Source organism: Perissodus microlepis, chromosome 20, assembly GCF_051167445.1.
Source record: "Perissodus microlepis isolate ML-2025 ecotype Zambia chromosome 20, ASM5116744v1, whole genome shotgun sequence".
Classification (NCBI taxonomy): domain Eukaryota; kingdom Metazoa; phylum Chordata; class Actinopteri; order Cichliformes; family Cichlidae; genus Perissodus; species Perissodus microlepis.
Window position 1 is genome coordinate 15,186,016 of NC_140480.1, and position 24,426 is coordinate 15,210,441.

Consider the following 24,426-nt stretch of genomic DNA (forward strand, 5'->3'; position numbering starts at 1 on the left):
CTCAAAAGCTTGAAGGTCAATATTTGATATGTCCACCTTTAGTCTTCAACAAATTATGAACTTGTAGTTTCAATATTTAGTGTAGAGAAATAGTTTTCCAGGCTTTTTGAAGGACATACAAAGTTTTTCTTTGATTCAAACCAAGCTCTTCATATTTGGTTTATGGCTCTATAACCCCCTTTTGCCACTGATTTTTACTCTAGTTCTTGTGTACTTTGGCATACCTCAACAGTTTTCTCCCTGTTTCCTTATGGCTTCCTGACAGTCACCCTTCCACTGATTAAACTTTGGTAAACAGTAAAAAGAACAACTGAAGTGGCAGATGCATCAGTCAGGTCACAGATATCAGGTCTTTCCTGGATTTTTTCCTGTCTCTTGATGACATGTGTTTCAGATACTATTCATCTACAATAAATAATTATTTAGGCCTGAAACTTCTTCTCACCTAATAGTTCTTTGGGACTTAGAGTGTTGCTGCAGAAATATTGCTTGATGTCTAATAAACTGCTATATTTGTCAAATTTAATTAAATGCAGCCAAAGAAATGGAAACACAGCTAGTAACATGGTGTCTAAATATGCATTTTTATGCTCACTTGTATGTTACGTGTGGGCACAGTCGTTCATCCTTTGAGTTAGGTGCCTTTTTTAAGCTTAAATGATTTACAGTTAGTTTAACAAATCAAAAAAGTGATGTCAAGGTTCGGAGTTAATACAAATACTATATCTTCCTTTACATTATTTTGCTAGTGTCTAAAAATTAAGACACTAATGTTAATGCAACATAAAGTTTTGACATCAGTTGGTGACTTTTTCAAATATGCATGCCCCCTAAAAAAAAGGTTGCCTTTTTTTATTTATTTATTTATTTTTTAATAAATTGTTGGTGTGAAAATCTGTTTGATCTTACATCTAAGCATAAGACTCACACAGAGGTGTCTTGACCACATTTACCAGTGACATGATCAGAAATGAAGCATAACTGACACAACCATGAGCTCCAGTTTGGAGGTAGCTTAACAGAAATGAAGCCACAAACCTCTGGGTTGTATTTTTGAAACCAGAACGTCTATCTAGGCAGGAAACTGTGATCACATACGTTTCTGCTTCAGATATATTCTCAGAAAAATATGAAAGTATCAACTCCTACTGTACCTGTGTTTAAAAGTTGTTGTTGTTTTAAATAGATCCTTTATTGGGTTTTAATTTGCTTTAAATATTTACTGTAAATATTCGTTCAATATTCGTATGTTTGTATGACATTGAATACAATATTAAAGGGCACACTAACCAGCAAACAAGACTCTCTGTGTGCACAGCCCCCAACACACTACAGATACACACAGTGTTAAACAAAACTGTGTGACTTTTACACATACCATACATTACCACAAACTGTAGCAACTGCCAGGGACTAATACATTGCTTGGTTTCAAGTATTTCAAAATTAAGAAATCACATGAAAAGACAAAAATTAATTAGTGCAGTGATGATGTATATATCTGTGCAAAACTTGATAGAGTCACTTCAGAAGTTACCCAGACATCCTCTTTTACAACATGCACAAAAATCATAATAATGTTTTAAAAATGCATTTTCTCTTGTACCAGCCACACCCTGGCCTGATTACTGCCAAACAAGTTCAGTTAAATAAAACACGTCTTAAAAAGTGTAGCAAGGTGAACGATCTCAAAAGTCAACACATCATTCCACAATCTAAAGAAACTCAAGATGAACTGAGAAACAAAGATATTACATCTATCGGTCTGGAAAGTTTTACACAAATTCCTTTATGAATTTCAGAAGGCTGAGTAGTATAGCTGAATATCATCAGCAAAAAGATGATAAGAAACATCAGGAAACTGCTGTATCATCTGGCCTCAAGAAAGAATGTATATTAAAAACAGAATAGGTCCCAGCGTGGAGCCTTGAAGAACTCCACATAGAAGTTCTGTAAATTAAAAGGATAATGGATAACTACATAAGTTACCTCAGATTTCCCAAGACAAGAACAAATCACCATCATCTAAACAAATCTCTCCATGACAAACTCAAAAAAATGGCATTATCATAAAGATAGTAGAAAATAAAGGACGCTGTAAATAACAGAAAAGTACAACAATACTTTTCTGTTATTTACTGTAGCATTAAATGACTTTTTAGTAGTTTACAGTGTCATTAATTTAGTAATATCACACTAAATAAATTACTAAAATTAATTAATTACTGTACTAAATTAATTAAATTCCAGTCACAATTGTGCCGTTACTTGGATTGCAAAGGTTCTTCAGTTATCTGCACACAAGGTGGATAAAAGACACATTTTCTTTCACCTGAAGTGCCAACTACATCCACGAAAGATACAGCTGAATTATACACCTAACACAACTTCGGCTCTTCATGCAAGCATCTGCACAGACAGCATGCTTACACAAAGATAGCCAGGAGCGCAGAATGATGTTAGAGTGTGTGCCGACCTACATGTACATGTTTTAACAGTATAATCACTGTGGTGAGCCCTTGAGTTAGCAATCAAAGTCTGTTTTGGGCTAACCATTAAAAATGTTACTGTTAATTACAATTAACTTGTGATTCAGCTTAAATGAGATTTTGTGATTGGTTAAATAATATTAAATTAAAAAAACATGTTTGTTAAGCATTCCTGTTGATGAAGGGGAACATCTGCTAGGTTTGGTTGTGAGTTTACACCTGAAGTTCAGGAACCACTGTTTAAACAACAAGTCAGTTTTGTTATGCAGCACGTTTTATCTCAAGTCATCTTAACGTGCTTTGCATTCAGATAAATGCATTTAAAAACATTTACCCAGAAACCACATCTAACCCAAGCATGAACCCCCCAACACACACACACACGCAAACACAGTGTACTGCCTACATGCTCACGCATGCACACAGAGTAAGTAACGATAACACTGAGAAATGTTCTAGAATGCAGATGCAGATGTGGAAGCTTTCAGGTCATGTAGGCAGTTTGTTCCACTGAACAGACACCAAACTAATCAATAACATCATCAGTCTGGAGCCCACCACTGATAACTTGAGAGACTTCAGTCTAGAAGCAGGTTTCAAACTTTCTGAAAACATAAACATCTCAGTATTTTTCTTTGGAAGAGGATTAGGGCCACTGGAAAAAACAAACTGGAGACATCTTTAGTTTGGGTTTTTTTTGCGGGGGGGCGGGGGGTAATTTTGAGAAAATAGTCAGAATTTGACTTTTTTTCTCAGAATTCTGAATTTTTTTCCCCAGTGGCCCTAACCTTTTTCCATATGTCTCTCTATATAACAATAAAACATCAAATTAAAACAAGAAAAATGAAAGCAGACACTGACAGCAGTTTATGGCATATTTTCAATGTCAAATTAAACAGTGTCAAAGATTTTACTTCTTACCTAATGCTGTCAATAGATTAAAAAAAAAAACTAATTAATCACAATTTTCTGTAATTAATCACGATTAATCACTATTACTTGATCAATAGCCTGGCTGCAATTACACTTCAACTTTATATTTAAGCTTGTAACAGACATTTATACAATATAACGAATTAAATGGAGAATAAACACAAGGAATGTGTGCTTAAATTCCAAGAGAATTTGACTAGTTTTCTTTTTGCACAGGTTCTCTCCTGTGAAATACAACTTTTTAAAAAACCTACATACTAGTAGGTAAGCATAGACTAATATATAATATATATATTAGTGCTCTCAAACAATTACAACTTTAAATGAGATTCATCACACGGTTACTGTGGATTAATTTTGATTAATCACGAATAAATATCATTCATTTTTATTCTATATTAATAACATTTCATTTTGCATGAGCAAACAGACAGAGTAAAAACACTGAACATTTTGAACATTCATAAAAGCTCTGTAAACATTTATCCACTCTCTCTCTGTCACTCTTGGGGAGGCACTTCAAGTCATTGAGACGAGGAACCAAAGCTATGTGAAGCGTGTGTTCTCAACATTAACAGGTCTGCAGTTTGTTGCAATTCAGTTGGCAGTTGTGTCAGTCAATATGCCCGAGGTAGACTTACTGAGCCCCCAATGCTCCGTGAGAAGGTAACTACTTGGGCAAACTGCCCGAAATGCGTTGACAGAAACATTTCAGGGATTTTGAGTCATGCTGCACTCCAGATGCGTTGATAGCGTTAATTTTTTTTATCGCGTTAATCGTGATGATGCTTAATCTATGCTAACACGTTAATTTTAACAGCACTATTCTTACCACATTAAATAATATATATAGATATATAGGTAATAATAATTACCTTTATCATGTACAGTATTTAAATAACACAAAGCTCCAGACTTTGATCAATAACATGTTTAAAAATAAAAAAAAATGCAGATAAGAAAAACTGAACAAATTGATCAATTTTACACGTCATATCTGTTTCTCTGTTATGACACAAGGTAAAATGGAGGCAAAAATGAAATTATGTACCTTCAAGTGGTCAACAGGGAGGAGCAGTAGCACTTTAAATTCAATTCAGTATTATTTATATAGTGTCAAATCACAACAAGGTTTGGCTCAATCACGACTGTGTCAGGGCGCTAGGTCTTTGACTCAGCATTTTTAGTTTATTTTGTATACATGATTCTTTCTGTTGCATTATGCAGATGTTCTAAGTTCACGTTTATATAGTTTAGCCTGGAGTTTAGTTCTTTTATGTCTGTGAGGTTTTTTGTATTTCTTTTTCTTGTCTTTGTGTCATCCCTGTGTCTCCTGTAAGAGTCTGTCATGTCCTCTGTGTATATGTTTCCCCAGTCACGTCTCTGTTTATTCCCTCTACATCTCATGTTTGTTTTCCTCGCTTCCCTTGGACTCAGTCTCTTAGTCACGTATGTGTTTCGTATCCCTTACATGTTCCCATGTTTCTCCCCTTGTGTTTCAGTCTGTCATTATGCATCTATGTATGCTTTTCCCTGTTTCAGTGACAAGCTTGTGTGTTCCTGTCAGTGTTTGCATGTTTGCGTACTTCTGTTTTAGTTTGACATTCACTTGTTCTGTGTTCAGTGTGTTCAGTTTTGCTTCCCTTGTCTTGTTATTTCTAATGCATTCTTGCTGTTTTCCCATGTGTTTCCACTTCCCTCGTCACTCTTCAGTGTACACATTGTCTCTGTCTTTCTCAGCCCTTTGTTGGATAGTTTGTTAATCCTTCTCCATGTTGTCAAGGTATTTCCAAGTGTTGGCTTTCTTGTCTGGTTTATGTTTGTAATCAGCTAACATAAACAAAATATCTCACTTTTTGTTAAGTTAACCTCTGCTTGTCAGCATTTGGGTCTTCATTCTCTACAACACGCATCCTGCAGCCACAGGCCATGACAGACTGAAGTTGTCCATCTCATTTTCTTTCTTCAGACATCTTCATATTCCCCACTTTTAGACTCCAATTCTTTCCCTGACAGCGATCTTGCTGAAAGGTTACAGTATTACACATTTACTGATATAGTACATAACAACTGTTTCACTAATACACTGTGCTAATGCACCAGTACACAGCACAAGAACATAAAAAACACAAGCACAGGTCTGGGTCATTTTCCCAGTTGTGTTTTTGCATTTTTAATCAAGTAAACAAATGATTGGCTGACCTGATGTGCTGTTTGTTCAGTCATCAGCAGTAAAGGTATTATTAGAAATGGCTGTAAGCTGAGGAGTACAGAGGAGTCAGAATGCAGTCAGTATGTTGAAAGACTGCCCTCTCCTGGCAAAAAGCCTACAACACATTTTTACTTTAAACTTGGATGATTAGGATAAACTTTTTGCTCAGTAAGGGTTTTTACACTTCATGGCAATTCATTAAAACTGAAACAAGCTATTAGTCAGTTAATTCTAACTGATGCAATCAATATACTCACATGAAACTTTAGACTTCTTGGGTGTTTGAACACTCAGAATTTTATATATACAAAAACGGTGTCTCTATAAGAAGTCTCACACCTACAATAACAGGTGATATGAATATAGAAAAGGGGCACTGGTTGTAGTGGAAATGTCATCACATAGCCTGAAATCAAACATAGTCCTATTTAATTTTTCTACATTCACTCACAGTGACTGTGAGTCTGTGACTTGATTTATTTTGTTTATCTATAGCACATCAATCAAAGTAAGCAAGTTCAGATTTACAGAATACACACCTTGGTAAACACGTGAATGAATTCTTTGAAAACCATTATGAGTGACTGGGAAAGGATTCATAGTTTTAGCACTTTAGGAAACAGGTTTTTTATTGTTCCTCCTGAGTAACTGACTACTAGTCCACCACAGGTCTTACTGACTTTTATTACTGGTGGTACAAGTGCCCTCCATTCATAAGTTAAGCAGCAGGGATAGAAAGGACATTCGGGAAATTTATAAAAAGAACATAAAACATAATATATTCAACAGGAACTAAAACAAATAGATTAGACACTGCCCGCACAAAAAGAAACAATATTAGCTACCACAAACCCCACATAAGAAGGCCCCAGCAGGCCAGATGATTCAAAACTGGGACCTTGTTGCTGTGAGCTAATGGGTAGGGTGGCCACTGCCCCGGGGCACTGGGGGCAATCACTGCCCCGGGGCAGTGATTACAAATGTACCTACATTTGTAATCAGTCACTACAGAATGGTTTATTCTCTGATAAGATGAAAATTGCAAAGGTTATTTCCAATATATAAACCTGAAGATTGGGTTAAGATCAAATAACTGACTGCCCATTTAAGAATATTGACCTTCTTTGCTTTAATAAACTGCTGGGTTGCTTTGGCTGTATATTTAGGTGACTGTCCATCTATGTTATGAAATGAAATGCCACCCAATCAATTTGACTGTATTTAGCTGGATTTGAGCAGACAGTGTGTCTCCTAACACCTCAGAAAACATCAGTCACATTATCAATTAACTAGCCAGCGCGCTCTAATGTCAAGGGTGAGCATTGGTTAATGGTCATCATGTGACTGATGCAAGCACATCCTTTTATTTAGCAAAATTGTGATTAATAGTTAAATGTTATTGTTGAGGGGCACAGGCAGGACTCCACATGCACAAACAAATAAATAAAAAAATGTCTCAAGAAAAGGACACTTGGGGGCACTCATCACGCTTCACTGTAAATTATTTGAAAAAGAAAACAATTAGTTGAAGTTACTCCTGGTGCTATGAGGTGCTACAAGCTGTGGAGTCATGAAGTTTTTCATGCACTGCTTTCATATTTATATTCAGTTTTTGTGAAATAAACAGTGGCATTGTGTAATAATATGTTATATAATGTTCTGAGATTGTAACTAATTTTATAGCTTGCAGAGATTCAAATGATTCTTTTTTGCTGTCATATGTAAAACCTAAGAACTGAAGAAGGCTGTGTGTGTTGGATAAACACACTCTTTTTTAACTGCAATTAATGATTATATGTTATATAGTTATTATGGTTATTTCTATCATTTTATGAAAAGGAAAACGCATTCATCTGCTTATTCTCCCTCTTACCTTCCTGTTGTATTCGGGTCAAATCTGACCAATTTACAAATGAAACACTCATAAATATTGGGGGGGGGGGGGGGGGGGGGGGGGGTTACATCCGATTGCCTCGAAGCCTTATGACATCCTCCACACTATGCACTTGAACATCTAAAAGCGATGAGCACCTCTTTCATTGAATTTTGAGTGTTTTAATCAACTTTGTTACATCTGTGGTGTTCCGCCATAGGAAATGAATGGGAATCCACGGAGGCAAAGTCACCCTGAGCGATGTAGGGAAAATAAAATAAAGGTATCTTTAAAAATTCTCCTTCCTTTTCTCTGCTCGTGTTTATATATAACTAATTCAAACTGAATACATTGATTAAAATGAAAATTTACATACAAACTCTAAAAAAGTTTGTATTATCATGTACTAATAACATTTTATTGCATTTGTATAACAGAAGGTTAAGTTTGCTTTGCACAAATATTTAAGTCCAGAATGGATATGCCACCTTTGCAGACAACTATGCTGAATCTATTTCAACTTCAGCTACACAGCAGACTTAATCCTACATCATGGCTCCTCAGCAAGGCCTCTGACATCAGTGCTGCTTGTGACAGAATGCTCTTTACAATTAGTCCCTTTGGCTCTCTTCTCACTGGCCCTTTGCTCTGACCAAACATCTGAGGCCTTAGTAAATCTGTCAATGTCCTAAAAGCTGCACCTCAATGATGAGCTTACCCATGTTAACATTTGCAGCAAGCAGTTGCTCCAAGTTTAACCACTGGGGAAAATTATAAATTGCAATAGAGAACATTAAAGTGCATGATGATGTAACTGTATTCAAAATATTTTCAACCCAAACACTGGTGAAAGAGTCAACAACCTGTAAGAATGGAACGTAACAAGTTTCAGAACTTCAGAGACTCTAAAAGCGTTGTCTTATTGATAAAACGGCTTATTGTGCTGTGTATCAAACTATATATAGCATACATAACATACAGTTTGATACTCAACATCTAAGCCATTTCCAAAATCCCAGAGTCTCCGAGGCTTCACTAGATATTCTTTAATTATTAAACCTAAAAATGTCAATAATTTAAAGCTCTGTGAGTAAAGCAGTGTTATTCATCCCTCCAGTGACTCATGGTAAGAACAAAATAATGAGTTAGTAGCTAACGGTCATGCTAGCTAGTTAGTTCTGTTAGCAATGTACATCCATAATTCACAGAGATTTCTAATCACATGCTACTGTTGACTAGTTTCAAAACAAAATGTACCTACCCAGAGAAGCTAAACAGGATGAAACATGTCATTCACATCAATCACAACCTTAATCATGCCGTAATTAAGTCTCAATACAAACAATACACAAATTGGGTGAGTTATAGAAAAATGTGCACTGTGAACAGTTGTCAGGAATGTGAAAATTAGCCACAAAAAAGCTGTAGTCATGGGGGAAATAATCAAAAATAATAATAATAATAATTGGGTGTTGAGCATCGTTAAGATAAGCTGTTAACAGACCAGTTAAGAAATACCAACTGCACTGGTATTTCATGTTGGACCATTTAATGACACATTGCATAAAAATGAAACAATATCACAAAAAGACGACAACCACAAGATATTGAATTCTTTATATTTATGCTTTAAAGAATATACTATATTTAGAACAATAGCTTAATATTGTGAGAAATACACTTGTATTTTTATACTCAGAGTTTGATGAGAATATTGATATTACACACATTTCTATGCTGAATATAAAACTAACAAGACAGTTAGCTAAGCCTATAGACTAGAAGCAGGAAGAAGCGGCTGGCATTATAAAACATAATAAAATGATGTCTTTTTTTACATTGTACATTTTAAGTTTTTTTGCTGTACAGTATCAAAAGATAGATTTTCAGTCGTTTTGCACTGTTCCTCCATCAAATGGAAGTTTCCTTCACCCATTTCAGTAAATGTATGTTGAATTTAAAGATTTTAATATTGCTTTTCATTTGATATTTATTTGAGAGAAATGAAGGTGAATTTGGACATGAGCCACTTTTTGAGACTGATTTTTAAAAGTAGTTTCTAAAGCCACATTCGGCTCACCCATCCACATCTGGCTCTAGGTAGTCCTCATCTCTCTCCACCAATCCTGGGGCAGCTGTGTTTAAGTCATGTGATGTTTCAAGGCTTTCATGGACCTCTGCTGTAGTCTGTGTGGTTCCAGGGATTGTATCGATGTCGTCATAATTCTCCTGTGGATCTTCCACTTCGTAGGTCACCCCGTCTGTCACAAAGAAAAACAGATGATATGTGTTATACATAGATTAGACTCACTGATTTTCCAAATTGCCATTTACTGTTATTGAAATGTGAAAACACTGTGATCGAACTAGTTTAGAACTCCAGTGCTTTCATTATGGACACCTTCATGCGTGTTGATGTTGATGGCAGTAGTGCCTGGAAAGGTCAGGGGTCGAGCCTTATCTGCTTCAACATCCTCATAAGAGGAAACACTCTGCCCATCCTTCTCTGAGATTAATTCAGCCTCTGATCTGGCTCCTGAATGAAAAATGGCAAGAGAACACTTACATCATGTTGGCTTTTTAAAAAGAACTCCCACTTGGAAACAATCTGAGATAAATCTAAGACAGGCAAATTGTTTTATAAAAACAATTATTTAATTAATTAATTTTTGCAGCTTCTCATGCTGAAAAATAGGTCCCCCAAGGATGTTTATACTGCACAAAATGAATTAAGTACTGCAAAAGATAAACCATTAAATCATAGAGAAGTTCCTGTCTTTATGATTTACTATTTCATTTTTTTACAGTCGGTCTAGATTGAAAAAAAAAAAACCCATCAGGGTTCCTGTGAATTAATAGAAACTTTCTATTTTTCTGTAATATTACACATTTGATGATTGCAATTCAAATTGGACATTTACTACGGCAGCATTTCTTTTTTTTATCATGCAGAAAACTAAGAAATACTATTTAAAATGCCCTTATTATTATTTTAAATGTGTAGTTACATTTCTTTAGGCTGATAGAAAGCGGGATTTCACTGGTTCCTGTAAGTGGCCTACCATGTAATTTAAGATTGACAGCCATAGACTTTCACTAAAAACTGCTGCTCTTTGTATCCAGAGGCTTAACTGTTATTACCAATGATCTCTGCCATGAAAGTCAGTTTGAAAGATAATTTTTCATTTCATATATGTTTTATATCTCTGTTCAAGTCCACGGTGAAATTGAAATTGTGCGCCTTCAAGTAGTCAGCAGGGGGGAGTAGTAGGGCTGCACAAAGAGACGACATCAGACGGGGTAAAATCCAGATTTAACTGAGGTAAGGTTTTGTTCTTGACACAGTATGATTAAGCAGAAATAACTTTCAAAAGCAGAAAAAATGGAATATTGATATGCAGTGATAAGAAATATTTGTGTAAAATATAACCATGGACATAGAAATATAAGAAGCAGCAAGACCTACAACAAACAAACATGGTGTACAGTATTTAAAGGGCACTTTGATCAGAAGCAATAAAGTATTTAGAAAACATGAATGAATGAATGAAAAAAATAATCAATCAATCAATAAACAAATTAATAAATGAATGACTCACTGCCATGACTTAAGTCTTCCATCTCATTTTCTTTGTTCGTGACATCTTCATATTCCCCACTTTCAAACTCCATTTCTTTGTCTTGCAGCATTCTTGCTGAAAGGTTACAGTGTTACACATTTACTCATACAGTACATAACAACAGTGTACTGTGTTAATGTACCAGTGATGTACCAATGTACCAGGGTACAGAAAAAGACTAGTACGGTAATCTGGAATCAGCCATAAAAGCACTGTCAGCAGGCAATTTATTCATTTTTGATACAGGCACTTTGAATGTAAGCAACAGTGTTATTGTTCAGATAAGATTACTTTTTGTTATGAAAAAACAGGGTTACATTTTCCTTTCAGGTTGTTGTTTTCAAATCTTTAAACTAGGCCCTCCCCTACTTTCCATGTGTGCTCACACAACTTGCAGAGCAGAATTTAGAACGGACGAAGTGGCAAAAAGGTGGAGCTGAAAAGCTGAGAAAAGGAAAAGAAACGTAAAAATAAATGCAGCAAAATATATCATATTAGGCCACTTGTTATCGGGGCTGCTGCTGTTCCAGCAACAACTGCTGTAGTAACAAACCCTCACAGTAACAGGAGGCTGCCGTGGAGAAGTGCAGGGGGAGGGACAGCAGTCCCAACAAAAGTAAAATGAATGGCCACTTTGTCCATGAGCCACTGTCAACAGATAAAGTTTAGCTATTAATTGTCACATACTGTAGTGCAGTTCAACTAAGAACTAACCCAAAAACAACTTTAGCAAGGAGATTAAAAAGAAAAACTAAGGGCTGATTTTTTGTAACAGTCCAGCCCTGAGTATGCGAGCAGGAAATACAAGACACAAGCACAAGTTTGGGTAGTTTTCACAATGTTTCCCTAAGTTTTTAAAGTGAGCAATGTTTGAATGAGCTGATGCGTTCCTTGTTTTGTCAGCAGTAGTGATGGCACTATTTGAATTCAGAATTCAGTCAGTATGTTGGAGACTGCCCTCTTGTGGCAAAAAACTCTCAAACACCTTTTTCTGGATCATGTTCTCATGTTCAGGCAGGTTTTTTACACTTTTTAAAGTAATTCATTAAAAGTGAAACAAGCCATGTGTTTAAGTCATGTAATAAAGATACTCACGTGAAACGTTGGACTTCCTGGCTCTCTTGAGATAGAATCGTACAAATACCAAAATTAAGATCACAACAACAAGAAGAAATCCCACAACCACGATAATAGGTGCTATTGGTGTAGAAGAAGGTGGTGTAGGTGTAGGGAGTGGATCGTAGCCTGGAATCAAAAACAACCACTTTATTTATTCTGGATTCAGTCACACTGAGAGCTGTACTTGACTCATCTTGTTTATCTAAAAAATCTCTTCTCTGCAAAACATGTTGAATGAATATTTTTGAAAACAATAGAACTTATTGAGAAAGGATTTGTGGTTTGTCTTACAAAGTATTTCAGCTGGAGAAACGTTTCCACAGGAACGTTGTTTGACAGAGCGCTTGACATCCATGGTAACATCAGTGAATACCAGTGTTGTTTCTAAGTTGACCTTGAATCAAATTTAAACTTTTTCACATTTAGAGATACAGCCAGAATAGAAAACACTGAAATTTCTCTGGCAGTGAAAAACAGGCCTGACTGAAGCATCAAAGCAACACACAGCAAAAGAAGTCACTAAAGTGACCAAAAGTATTGGGACATTCAATTTATTTTATATTTCTGCAAATTATGTGTCAGCAAAGTGTCCAGTAAGTTTTTAACTTAAAAATCTTTGAGCATTTTGTGTTTAGTCAGCAACACCTCTCATACATTTCTTTCCATTTCATAAACCTAAATAATATAAAAATCACATTCCATTCTTCATTATTAGATTTAAATAAGCTGAAACACAGAGCCAGGAAACTGTCCATGATCTTGGTTTGTAGCATACGAGATAAATTAGTGACCGGTTTCAAGAAACAGAATGTAAAGATTTACCTGTTTGTCTTCCGTAGAGCCGCTATGGGTCTCATTATTAATCTCTTCACAGAGCTTTCTCTCTAACACTGGGGAACGATTAAATGGACATACTCTTTCCCACTTATCTCGATAATTGACATAAAGGACACCTCCATGTTTTTCAGCGGTGCGGAACTTTACACTTTCTGTAAAAGCAAAGAAACTGTGTTTAAAGAAGGAAACAAGCTCATCCACTTCTGTCTGACAAGTATGATGTTAGAGATGGTTTGCTTGTGTTCATAATGTGTTTAAAAATGAACGGTGTATGGACTCACACTTACCACTACAAGTAATGAACACCACATTTGTGTCACACTGTCCTTCAGTCCTCCTGCACTGGCCAATGATGGAATGGTACTTTTCACAGCTGACATGGTAAAAGTTACCTGAACCCTTTGATGGAGCTTTGGATTCAATGAAGACAGCATCGCCACAAAGCTTTTCTTGGCAAACTTTGTGTGCATAGGATAGATCCCTGTTACTCAGATCCCAGTTACTAGCACACACTGGAACGTCATCTATCCTCACTTCCCCACGACAGCCCTGTGAAAGGCTGACATTGGGCTCCTCTGGGAAGGAAAGCAATAAACACTGCAGTCAAGTATTGATAAAGACATAAAGCACTGAGGTAGAAATGATCAGTTAATCTTCTCTGCACTGCAAAGTCAAAATATGACGAACAAGTCCATAATCAAATAGTTCATTTAACACTTTTAGCTTTGGTTTACTTTATCCAGTGTATCTGGAATAATTCTCTTTCACACTCCGAGTGTCTTGTTTCACTCTTCAGTGTTTCCAGTGCAAATGTAAAAAGTCTGTGATCATTTAAGATCAGTCCTGCTGATATAAATCTTACTTTTGCATTCAATAAAGACTGGCTCCTTCCTTGAGGGTCTGGTTTTATTTTCACATTCCCAAATGCTTCCTGGATTTTTACCACAGCTGAAGCTTTTGTTCCAAAAAGAATCTATTTCAATTGTTTGGGGGTGAGTTTTATTTGTTGATTGGTATCCACCACAGTCCATATCCTGGCAAAGCTTTTCCTTCTCAGTTTCATTGAAGTTTTCTCTGGAAACAGCACTGAGTCCCTGTATCCAGTGAACCAACACTGTTCCACTACAGGCCTTTTTGTCAGGTACCATCGTCCTCCATTCTGAGACAGACAAGAGAAATAAAAAGTTCACAAAACATGATGTAACCAACAGGATCTGAATGACATAAATAACACACTCTGCACACAGAAATGACATTATGATCCTGCATCAACTTAAAGTTTTTAAAGTTTAGATAACCTGCTGACTGCTGTGTAAATAAAACGATTTTATAGAGTGATAACAAAGAGATGACAACTGATGGCAGCGATATTTTTATAACCATCAGACTGCACAGGCTAGCTGTTTCCAGCTGATTCCAGACATTAAGTGAGTCAGACTGTGTGGCAGAGCCATACTGGTGACATGGACAACAAGCAGAAAAGAAAAGAGTAAAACTGAGTAGAACAAATATGATTAATGGAGGTGAGGATGTTAACATTCTACCCTTTATTTCACTAAAAGTAACCTTTGAAGGCGAGCATGTCAAAGTTTGAACGCAGCATTATTTTTATCTCAACATTTTTCTGAAATACAAACTAGTCTCAGTTTGTTTCAATTTCAATTCAGTGAAGGAGCAAAGATTAATTAAGAAACTGCTGACACAAAGATCATTATACACACCAGAGCATCGGAGGCCACTGTGTTTGCAGGCAGCTGTAGAAGCAGTAATACTGTTGCATGCAGATAATGGACTCTTAGCATTTGCAGTGCAGCTTAGTTTTGAAATGGCTAATTTATTTGCTGGTGCAGGTCCAAAGTAGGGAAGAGTCTCGACAGCATCACCACATTTAAGCTCCTGACAGATGGTGTTTTGATTGTTAGTGTCTTTGAGAGCATCCTCGCACATAGGGATCCACTTCCCCTCATATTCCACCTCTACGTTTCCAAAGCATTTGTAACTGGGAATGCTAAATCTGGGCTTGACACTACCTGCAAGAAAAAAATATCAAAATAATACCATATATTTATAATACTCTTATTTTATTTTTAATTAGAATTTTAAGCAACAAGAAACATCATCATCATAGTGAAAATAATTTCAGTCTGATAGCTTCAGAAAGATTTATATTTGCTTCTTTTACACAAATGAGCTTAATTATGAAAAACAGTATTTACAAAGATAATTTTAAAACATTTGAAGGAACATTTAAAAACAGACTTATGTCTTTTTGTTTGTTTTTTACATTCTGTTATCCTGTAACTTAGTTACTGAAGAATCAACAAACCAATAAAACTGGCACTATTTTCCAAAGGGTCAAAATCAGTTGAAAATGAAACTTTTTAAAAAGCAAAGTTATGACATTTATTATATTTTTGCAATATAAAAATATTTTTAAAACAATTAATTACCTGAGCAAACAACATAGGCTGGTTTTTGTTTACAGGACTTATCATTGTCCTGGTTTTTGACAAAGATGCTCTGTGTCAGGTCAGTAGTCTGACTTGTCGGGTGTAAACTCTTAAAGAGGATATCACCATCTTTGGGACTGTTGTGGGCATTTATGGGCGTCCCACAGTTCAGCTTTTCACACAGTTTCACAGACTTGTCTTCTGTCCAGGTGTCTGCACACATATCTCCTACCTTCTGTTCTACACGAATCCCGACTTTTCCCCAGCAGCTGTTCGTCAACATCATTCCAATATTTCCTGTTGTGACATGAAAAAGTTAAATTTAAGAGGAAACTAGTATCAGCAGATATTTCACAACTTCTTAGACCAAGCTAGGTTTCAGAAAAAATTGAAAATAGTAGAAACTTGATTGAGAGAAAACAAGGAGGTGAATATACATCTATGGACATTAAAAGGTATGTTATAAATAAATTGTCTCTTCTGAGTGGCTCACATTACAACTAGTGACACAATAAATCAATTCCATAATGACGTCAGTCTTAGTTTTATACTTTAACTCATTCAGATTCCACATTACCTGAACATTTCACATAGGCAGTAGAATTATGGTGGTCAGGAGGCAGAGGTGTAGTTTGGTTACACTCAAAAAGAGACTTTTTTCTGGATGAGCAGCTAAAAGAGTTTTTCCAGACTTTATTAATTTTATCAACTGTAGAATTGAAAGAAAAGCTGGCAGCGTTCCCACAATGCATCTGCTGACACACTGTGTCTGCAGACTCTTGGTTCCATGTCTCGTTAGACCCAGAGAGCCAGTAGATTTCTCTGCCATGCTCTATCCCCACATGACCAGAACAGGTTCCATTCAAAAACACCACCTTGAGACCTGATGGACACAAAAATAGGAAAGTGGTGTATAAACACATACTTGGTGAAAAAAGCTGAATGGAGATATACCACAGTCTGGGCTTATTCCAGCATAACTAAGTGATTGTTCGGGGTCACCCTATTGAGCACTAACTATAAGCTTTATCAAAAAGGAAAGTTTGAGGCCTAATTTTAAAAGTAGAGAAGGTGTCTGTCTACCAAATCCAAACTGGGAGGTGATTCCACAGAAAAAGGGCCTGAAATCTGAAGGCTCTGCCTTCTATTCCACTTTTAGGAACCACAAGTAAGCCTGTAGTCTGAGAGGGAAGTGCTCAACTGCCAATGTAGTTCTTTAAGATGATTATTCAAGACCTTGTATGTGAAGAGAAGGACTTAAATTTGAGGGATCCAATCAAGAGAAGCCAACATAGGACAAATCTGCTCTCTCTTGTACTCTCGCTGCAGCATTCTGGATCAACTAAAGATTTAACTGGAGGCCAATTTAATATTTATAAGATTAAAATATACTCAGTTTTATCTCTATTAAGAAGCAAAAAAATGGGCATTGGCTTTAAGACTTTCCTTACGAAGCATGTAACTTTCCAAAAATAATTTTGTAAATTACATTTTTGAGTGAAAAGTCAAGGCAGCATGTTAAAGAAAAAATGTTAATATGGCATGATCAATGAAAGTTGTGTCTTATTTCACTTTTCTGATCAAAACAGATTAACAAAAATCCCTTTCTTAGTTTGCAAGCATTAAACTGTAGGTATAGAAGGACTCTTGAGCCTGAATGAGGTCAAGAATAAGCTGAGGGGAAAAAACACATTTTCTTTTCTTCTGCCTCACATCAATGAACGAAAATGGCTTTTTCCTGGTTCTAAGATTTTATCGTATATTAGTAATTTAGTATTTCCCATTTTGATCAAAGTTCACCAATATCATCAGTGTTAAGCAATTAAAAAGCCAAAGATACAAAAACTCTTCCTTTAAGAAAGGAAACAGTTTTTCCAGCTGATGTCACTGAAGGGCAGAGAAATTATAACATTACACTCACCCTCACAGGTTATTCCAACTGCTTCCGCTTCTTGATCTGAAAATTGGTTGTTTGAGTTTTCTGTTAAACACTCAGATATCTTTGATATCTTCTTATTTCTTGGACACGTTATTGACAGGAAGCTACCAGAACCCTGACTGAATTTTTCAGTTTTGCCTTTTTCCCCACATTGCAGTTGTTTGCAGACAGCTGCTGATTGAGCCTCTGTCCATCCTTTTACAGGAACTTTCTTCCACTTGTCCTCATGCTTTATCTCCAATCTTCCAGCACATCTTCCAGGACCATCTGCCAGTTTCACCTCCACACTGTCTGTACCATGTCAATAAGAGATTTATCAGCCATGAAACACAAAAAGAATAAATACATTAAATTAAACTCTTGATGAACACATTTTGGAAAAATGTAATCAGAATTTAACAATGTCACAATTTCATTGAATGAAGTAACTCATTTTCTCTCTCGACATAGAATTTATTGCAGAATTTAAAATCCCATTATAAAAGCAGACAAAGGCCATCAGCAGCCACTCTGTACATTTCCACTGCTATATCTCACCTGAACACACCACATAAGGTTGGTTTGAACACTGGATGTTCTTGCCATGCTGAGACTGACAGTGCCACAGTGAGGACTCGTTGCCTTTGCACCTCACACGGTCCATTATCCCTCTTGAATTCTGATGTTCTTTAGTATAAATCAGCTAGAACAAAGCATTTATGAGTTTGCGTTATTTCATTGATAAACATTCAGTATTAATGGTGCACTTTAATACACTTATTACAATAAACCCAGTAGCACTGCTGTATGGACAGTTTCTGATACACTCAGTATCCATGTATCAGAACAACAGGTAACTTATGGTGAGTAAACTTGAAAACTCACTTCCCCACATTCAAGCTCCTTGCAGACCAATTCAGCTTCAGTTTTAGTCCAGGTGGAGGCACACACAGGATTAACTGAACCATTCACTTCAATATTAACTGTACCATAGCACTTGCTGTCTTTACCAGAGTGCAGAACTACTTTAACTTTATCTGAGAGAGAGAGAGAGAGAGAGAGAGAGAGAGCGAGAGAGCAGTTTTACAGTGTGAAGTATTTGCTTGGAAGTTGTTTGTGTTGGAATATAGATGTGTTGAATTACCTGTGCATGTCACATTAAGGTTTTTGTTTGTGCTGTTGTTTGGGCTGAGAGAGTTACCACAGTGCATTTGCTGGCACACATCAAAATCAAAGTTGTCCTGTTGAACAGGTACCCAGTTGTTATTTTCTTCTTTTTCCAGCTGCCCAGAACACACATTTGACGGGTTTCCTTTGAGCTGCAGTCTCGTATAACCTGTTCATAAAAACACTTTCTGAATTCACCACCATATTTAATATTTAACAGTTTTTATCACAGCTTTAAAATCGGTTTACATAATGTGTAAGTGTGTGTGTGTGTTACCTTCACATATGACAGAAACAGGTTTGCATGATGCTGAATTGTCCTGTTTGCCATTCACACACTGCCACAGATGATCTGGGTCTGCATTTTGAAAGGCTGAACAATCGAGCTCCATCTTTGATGAGCTTCTTTCACTATCCATCCATTTTAAGGTAAGAATTTCTTTGAATTCACCACACCCGAGATTTTTACACAGAAGATCGGCTTCTTTTTTTTCTTTAAGAGAGAGGAATTATATATTCTTTGTTAATCAAAAATAGTGTACAACATTTTAAAATGTGATTGAAGTAGTACACCATTAAATAAGAAGAAGAATCTTTCACAGTAGTGGAACTCTTCTGTCCTTTGAAACACAGAAGATATTTGATTGTAGCATGAATCTGATAATTTAGCACAAAGAGATTTTCTTTAGTGTGATACTTTAGTATTTCAGGCTTAACAAGACAATGTTGAAGCTTCTAATTCTGTGACTATAGTGTCTGAATATAAAAGTATCAATGGTGAAAAGTAACGTTCCTTAAGTATCTTCATTTTTATTTTTGATTGGGATTATACATTAAATATATCATCATTATTTGTCTTAGTGAAAATCTTCACTGAATGATATTTTAATAAGTAACTTAATTACAATCATTATTGGAAAATATGAGTCAATTAAAATTTAAAACTATCTGACATTAGTTTAGAATTTATTTAACCATAATTGCATTACACTGATCTTAAACGCTGTCTCTAAGTTGCTGTGTGTTGTTTACTGCATTTGCATTTTACTGAGAAAAAGTTATCTTTGTTTCTCCTCTGAAGTTATGTACAGTTAACATTTAGAAAAGAACCTACAAATGTATACATGAATGAATCACACTCTTACCCAATTTGTCTTTACAAAAGTAACCCGATTTGCCATCAATGGAGTACTGGACAGCTCCAGCACATTTGGGTCCATTCAGGCTTATTGTGATATTACCTTGAAGAGCACACTCAATTATCAGCCAAATATAAACACAGATAATAAAAAAAAACCCAAAACAAACAAACAAACACCACAATTGATTTCCCTTAACAACTTTTAGCTAAGAGTCATTGTCACTGAGCTCACCAAAAATAAATAAATAAATAAAAAAACAGAGAAAAATTTGAAAAACTTACTTGAACATGTAATTTTTTTCACTGTGACCCTTGAGTAATCGCTGTAGTTCCAACCAGGATGTTTACATTCCCACAGAGCGCTCTCGTCTCCTTTACACTCCAGTTCATTGAGCCAGATCGGTTTTCTGTCTTTAGAAGGCTTAAGAGTATCTATCACTGAGTTCTCCACAGGTTCCCCACAGTGAGTGCTCTTACAAACCACTTTTTCAGTGTTCTTGCTCCAGTGTGTATCCCCAACATAACCCCATATGTTGTTATGGTAGACTTCAAGGTAGCCTTCACATGGGTAGTCTCCTTTGTTTTTTAGAATCAGTTTGTCCTCAGCTAGGAACATACAAGGTTTATACAGCAAATTATTATTATTATTATTATTACGATTTGTTTCATGGCTGACTTACTTTTGAGAACTGCAAAGGATAACATGTTAAAATTTTGTAAAGAATTTGAGCTCCTGCCATAACAAAACATTTTGTTTTTGTTTTGTATGCTTTTATGTTTTACTTTATTATTTTAATATATCTAGCAAGATATTTCTAAACACGTTGTTTTTGTTCATTTTTATTATTGTTATTATTATTATTATTATTATTATTATTATTATTATTATTATTATGAATCCACTAAGTCTTAATCCAAACAATTCTGCTTATAAAATTTCTGGGAGGTCGGAATCCAGCCATCATAGGGAAAGAGGCAGATAACACCCTGAACAGGTCACCAATCTTTTGTAGGGCTAACACATGGAGACACTCGTGTTTACACCACAGCTGATTTAGATTTACCAATTAACCTACTGCACGTATGTCTTTGGACTGTGAGAGGAAGTCAGAGTACCCAGAGATAACACATGCAGACACAAGCTGGCTGTGCCAGCTCCACACAGCAAAGGCCCATCATTGATTTGAACCTAGCACTCTGTAAGGTGACAGTGCTCATCACTGGACCTCATGCTGCCCTTTAAGTAGTCATTTTTCTCTAAATAAAAAAATAGATCTGCACATACATTTGAAAAGTTAAAGCTTTTTGTTGACTGTGAATTTTTGAAATTCCGAATTTCCCGCAACACCTCATCTTTCCAAAAAAAGCTATATAAATATAACCATTTCACATATTTTTTAAAAGTTTTTGAATAGAGAGAGGGATTCCCATTGTAAAACATTGTTAGGATTTCAAAAATATTTTAAAGATTCCTCCCTGTAATGGTGACTGATAATGAAACAAGTCCTCTGCAAGGAACAAGTGGCTCTTTAATGATCGCAGCACATAAACCTACATAGTTGGATGTAGCAGGGTGTTACAAGCACATTTATCAGTTCTCTCAGATGTTTTTCATCTATTTTCTCCACTGCACTTTTTCACAATACTACCCTCTAGTGGTGCAATTTGGTATATCACATTAGAGGACAACACTTCCTACTTCGACTTTGACACAAACTTACTTCAATATATTTTGCAAGCAAATAGCATATTTATTTAATTACTTTGGCTTTAAATTGAGTATTAAATCTCAAATCAGTTCTGATCCATACACACACACACACACAGAGCTTTTTTTAAAACAGTATTTCAAAGATGTTAAATACTTCACAGACATTTTTACTTTCTTAAATCTAACAAATAACAATAATTAATCGTATTCAGAATGAAATAAATTAAATTAACTTGCCTGAGATCATCAGCCCAATGTGAGCAAGGTGGAGAAGCAGGAGGAGGAACCACATCATCACCACAGCTCATGACTTGAGAGTGAGACAGACAAATGATGTTCTCGGCTTTATATTGCCATGGCTTCGCCCACCAAAAAATGGAAATGAGCAACATATGCGCCAAATTTAGACTGCCGAATATTGTCTTAATTTTAAAGAAAACTAACACACAAGTGCACTTATTTCTTATACAGCCCCTTTTTATGCTTTTCTCTTCGTTGAACTCAAACTCACTATGATGCTTTTACACACACTAGAGATTTTATAAAAATTGTGAATTGATCAACTATTGATTCAATGATTAATAACTGACTGTTAATTAATTAATTCCAAAAATGTTGACGCAGGCTCATCTAGAAATGGAATTCTAACTATTTACACATTACAGATTTATGACATAGACTACTGATTACAGTATAGACTTCACAATCATTATATAATATCTGCCTCAAACGGGGTCATATTGGGTATTCCACTTCAAATCAGCCAATTCTTTAAGATTTTCTACCCAGCCATCTCCCGTTTTGGTCTAAATTTTGAAGATATTACAAGCATAACGAGTACTATGAAATTTTATTGTTAAAAAATAAAAAAAAAGCTTGGAGTCTAGCACTCCTGCAAAAATCAGTATGTAAGCACATAATAATGAAAAAAAGTAATATTGCAAAAGACGGTGACAATTTCTGAATGAGGTATTTACAAAACTGAAGACTGAAGCTAAATTCAGCAAATAATAATTGTTCCAATCAAAATAGAATAAATTCAAGTCTATCATGGAATCCAAATAGAGCGAAATTCAGGAGTTTCTCAATGATACCTTAATTATAACTAAGACAACAATTACGTTAAACATGTGCATTTCCCCCCAAGATCTGATCCAAAGTGTGATGATCATTACTGTGAAATTTTTGCTTTATATTTTTTGCATTTTGAAAACTTTGGAAATATGTGAGCATAAATATCACAAAAACTATTTTTAAATGTACTACCTTATTACTATATTACTATTACTGTTTTAACTAGTCATTCTTACCATAAAACTGAATCAGGATAACATATGGTGACAATTTCTAAATAGTTAATTTTGAATGCAAAATAAAGTATGTTGTATGCTTTATTTCAACAAGAAATTCTTCATCAGAAGTGACAAAAATCGTGCTGATTGCAAATATGACAAGTTGTATCACAAAATCAAAATACATGAGCAGACTGTCTGAAAACAATACAATTCTGGAGTTCTTAGATTATTCTGACTAAAATTTAAAAATAATAATTTTGTTAAACATCAGCAAAGCATTTTCAAACATTTTCTGTTAAACCCTCTCCAATTTGCTTAAACAGTTTTTATTTTTTTAGGTCAGTCAACCGACTTTTAGGCCACTATGGTATTTATCGACTATGGTATTTATCACAGAAAGCCTCAAAATGGTAGGTAGAATGGTTCTATGTGTATTTGTTTAACAAATGTATTCTCTGAATCATAATTCGAGTGCCATCTTGAAATTCAGGATCTTGAATAGCCAAGAGATTTCTATTTTTTAAATATCAGTCCCAGAGAACACATCCTGACTCATGTTGACTGTAAGAAAGGACAATAGAAGATATTCATGCCCAAATAAAATCAACAGCAATCCATATATAAAATATATATTCACCCTTTGTACTATAACATCTTTATGCAAAAAAGATATAGCAGAGCAGAAAATATTGAAATTGGAGTGGTCTTGAATGGAAAAATGTGTACATATTTAACAAAATAATATTCTGGGTAATGATTATTGATATCTGATATTTTTGTTTTTGTGGCATATGTTGCCATAATTTTTCAATCTACTTTGAAAATTGAATGACAATGACATTTTTTAATTTTTGCAAGAATTAAAATTGAAAATCTAAAATTTAGAAGTATGAATCAAAAATTTGGGGGAATATTTATGTTGATGTCATGTTTCGGCTGTGTGCAGGCAGGAGAAGGACCCAAACACAAAACTCACCACATAGGAATTAAACTCAAAAAGCTGCTTTATTGCAGAATGGCACAAAAAATATAACAAACCTAAACTGGGACATGGATAACTAACACGCAGGGAAACACAGCCATCAGGGAGACTACGACACTGACAAAGAGAAACACAGGGCTTAAATATACTGAGGGATAACGAGGGAATGAGACACAGAAGGAGAGCACAGCTGGGAGTAATCAGGCTGGACGAGACAAGGGAAGCAAAACTAGAAACACTGACATGAGACACGGACCTTCAAAGTAAAACAGGAAACACACTGACTGAACTCTAGACATGTAAACTTAACAGCAACTGGGGAGACAGAACATAGGGACCTGAAACATGGTACAGAAAGGCACAGTAGACACAACATGGAACACAGGGAAGCCATATTATAAAACCTAAGAAATAAACCTATGATAACCATAACTGAAACCTAGGTAAATAACAAACACAGTACAACAAAGGACTCAAAAAATAAACCATAATATAAAAACACAAGAACTCAAAAAGCTGGGTCAGAAAGACCCAGAACCGTGACAGATGAAATGTTGGGTCATAACATTTTTATGGAAATCAGGGACAGTTGAGCAGACGGCCCATGCTGATTTCAGACTAAATGACCATATTCCTTTCTGAATACAAGCAAAGACAGATTGCCAAGTTCTGATACTAA

The 24,426-nt window shown here is 35.5% G+C and overlaps 1 protein-coding gene across 1 annotated transcript; it reads right to left on the bottom strand.

The window, feature by feature from the left end:
* Positions 1 to 9,185: 9,185 nt before the first annotated feature.
* LOC146364301 (scavenger receptor cysteine-rich type 1 protein M130-like) lies at positions 9,186 to 20,495 on the bottom strand. Its single transcript, XM_084918306.1, has 18 exons — positions 20,042 to 20,495; positions 19,764 to 19,859; positions 18,896 to 19,111; positions 18,596 to 18,787; positions 18,337 to 18,488; positions 18,010 to 18,154; positions 17,455 to 17,763; positions 16,111 to 16,416; positions 15,534 to 15,830; positions 14,805 to 15,113; positions 13,946 to 14,242; positions 13,371 to 13,658; positions 13,069 to 13,235; positions 12,538 to 12,640; positions 12,223 to 12,372; positions 11,107 to 11,202; positions 9,909 to 10,043; positions 9,186 to 9,768 (listed from the first exon to the last, which is right to left on the bottom strand). Exons 1-18 carry the CDS (start codon positions 20,373 to 20,375, stop codon positions 9,584 to 9,586), a joined length of 3,777 nt encoding a protein of 1,258 aa, XP_084774432.1. The 5' UTR covers positions 20,376 to 20,495; the 3' UTR covers positions 9,186 to 9,583.
* Positions 20,496 to 24,426: the final 3,931 nt, after the last annotated feature.

Excerpts from the sequence above, each read along its gene's own strand:
- LOC146364301 (XM_084918306.1), bottom strand. The coding sequence starts at position 20,375 with ATGTTCCTAGCTGAGGACAAACTGATTCTAAAAAACAAAGGAGACTAC. Across the intron at positions 18,788-18,895 it reads TGTTTCTGTCATATGTGAAG|GTTATACGAGACTGCAGCTC; the intron begins GTAACACACACA and ends TTTTATGAACAG. Across the intron at positions 13,659-13,945 it reads AGTCTTTATTGAATGCAAAA|AGGAGCCCAATGTCAGCCTT; the intron begins GTAAGATTTATA and ends TTTCCTTCCCAG.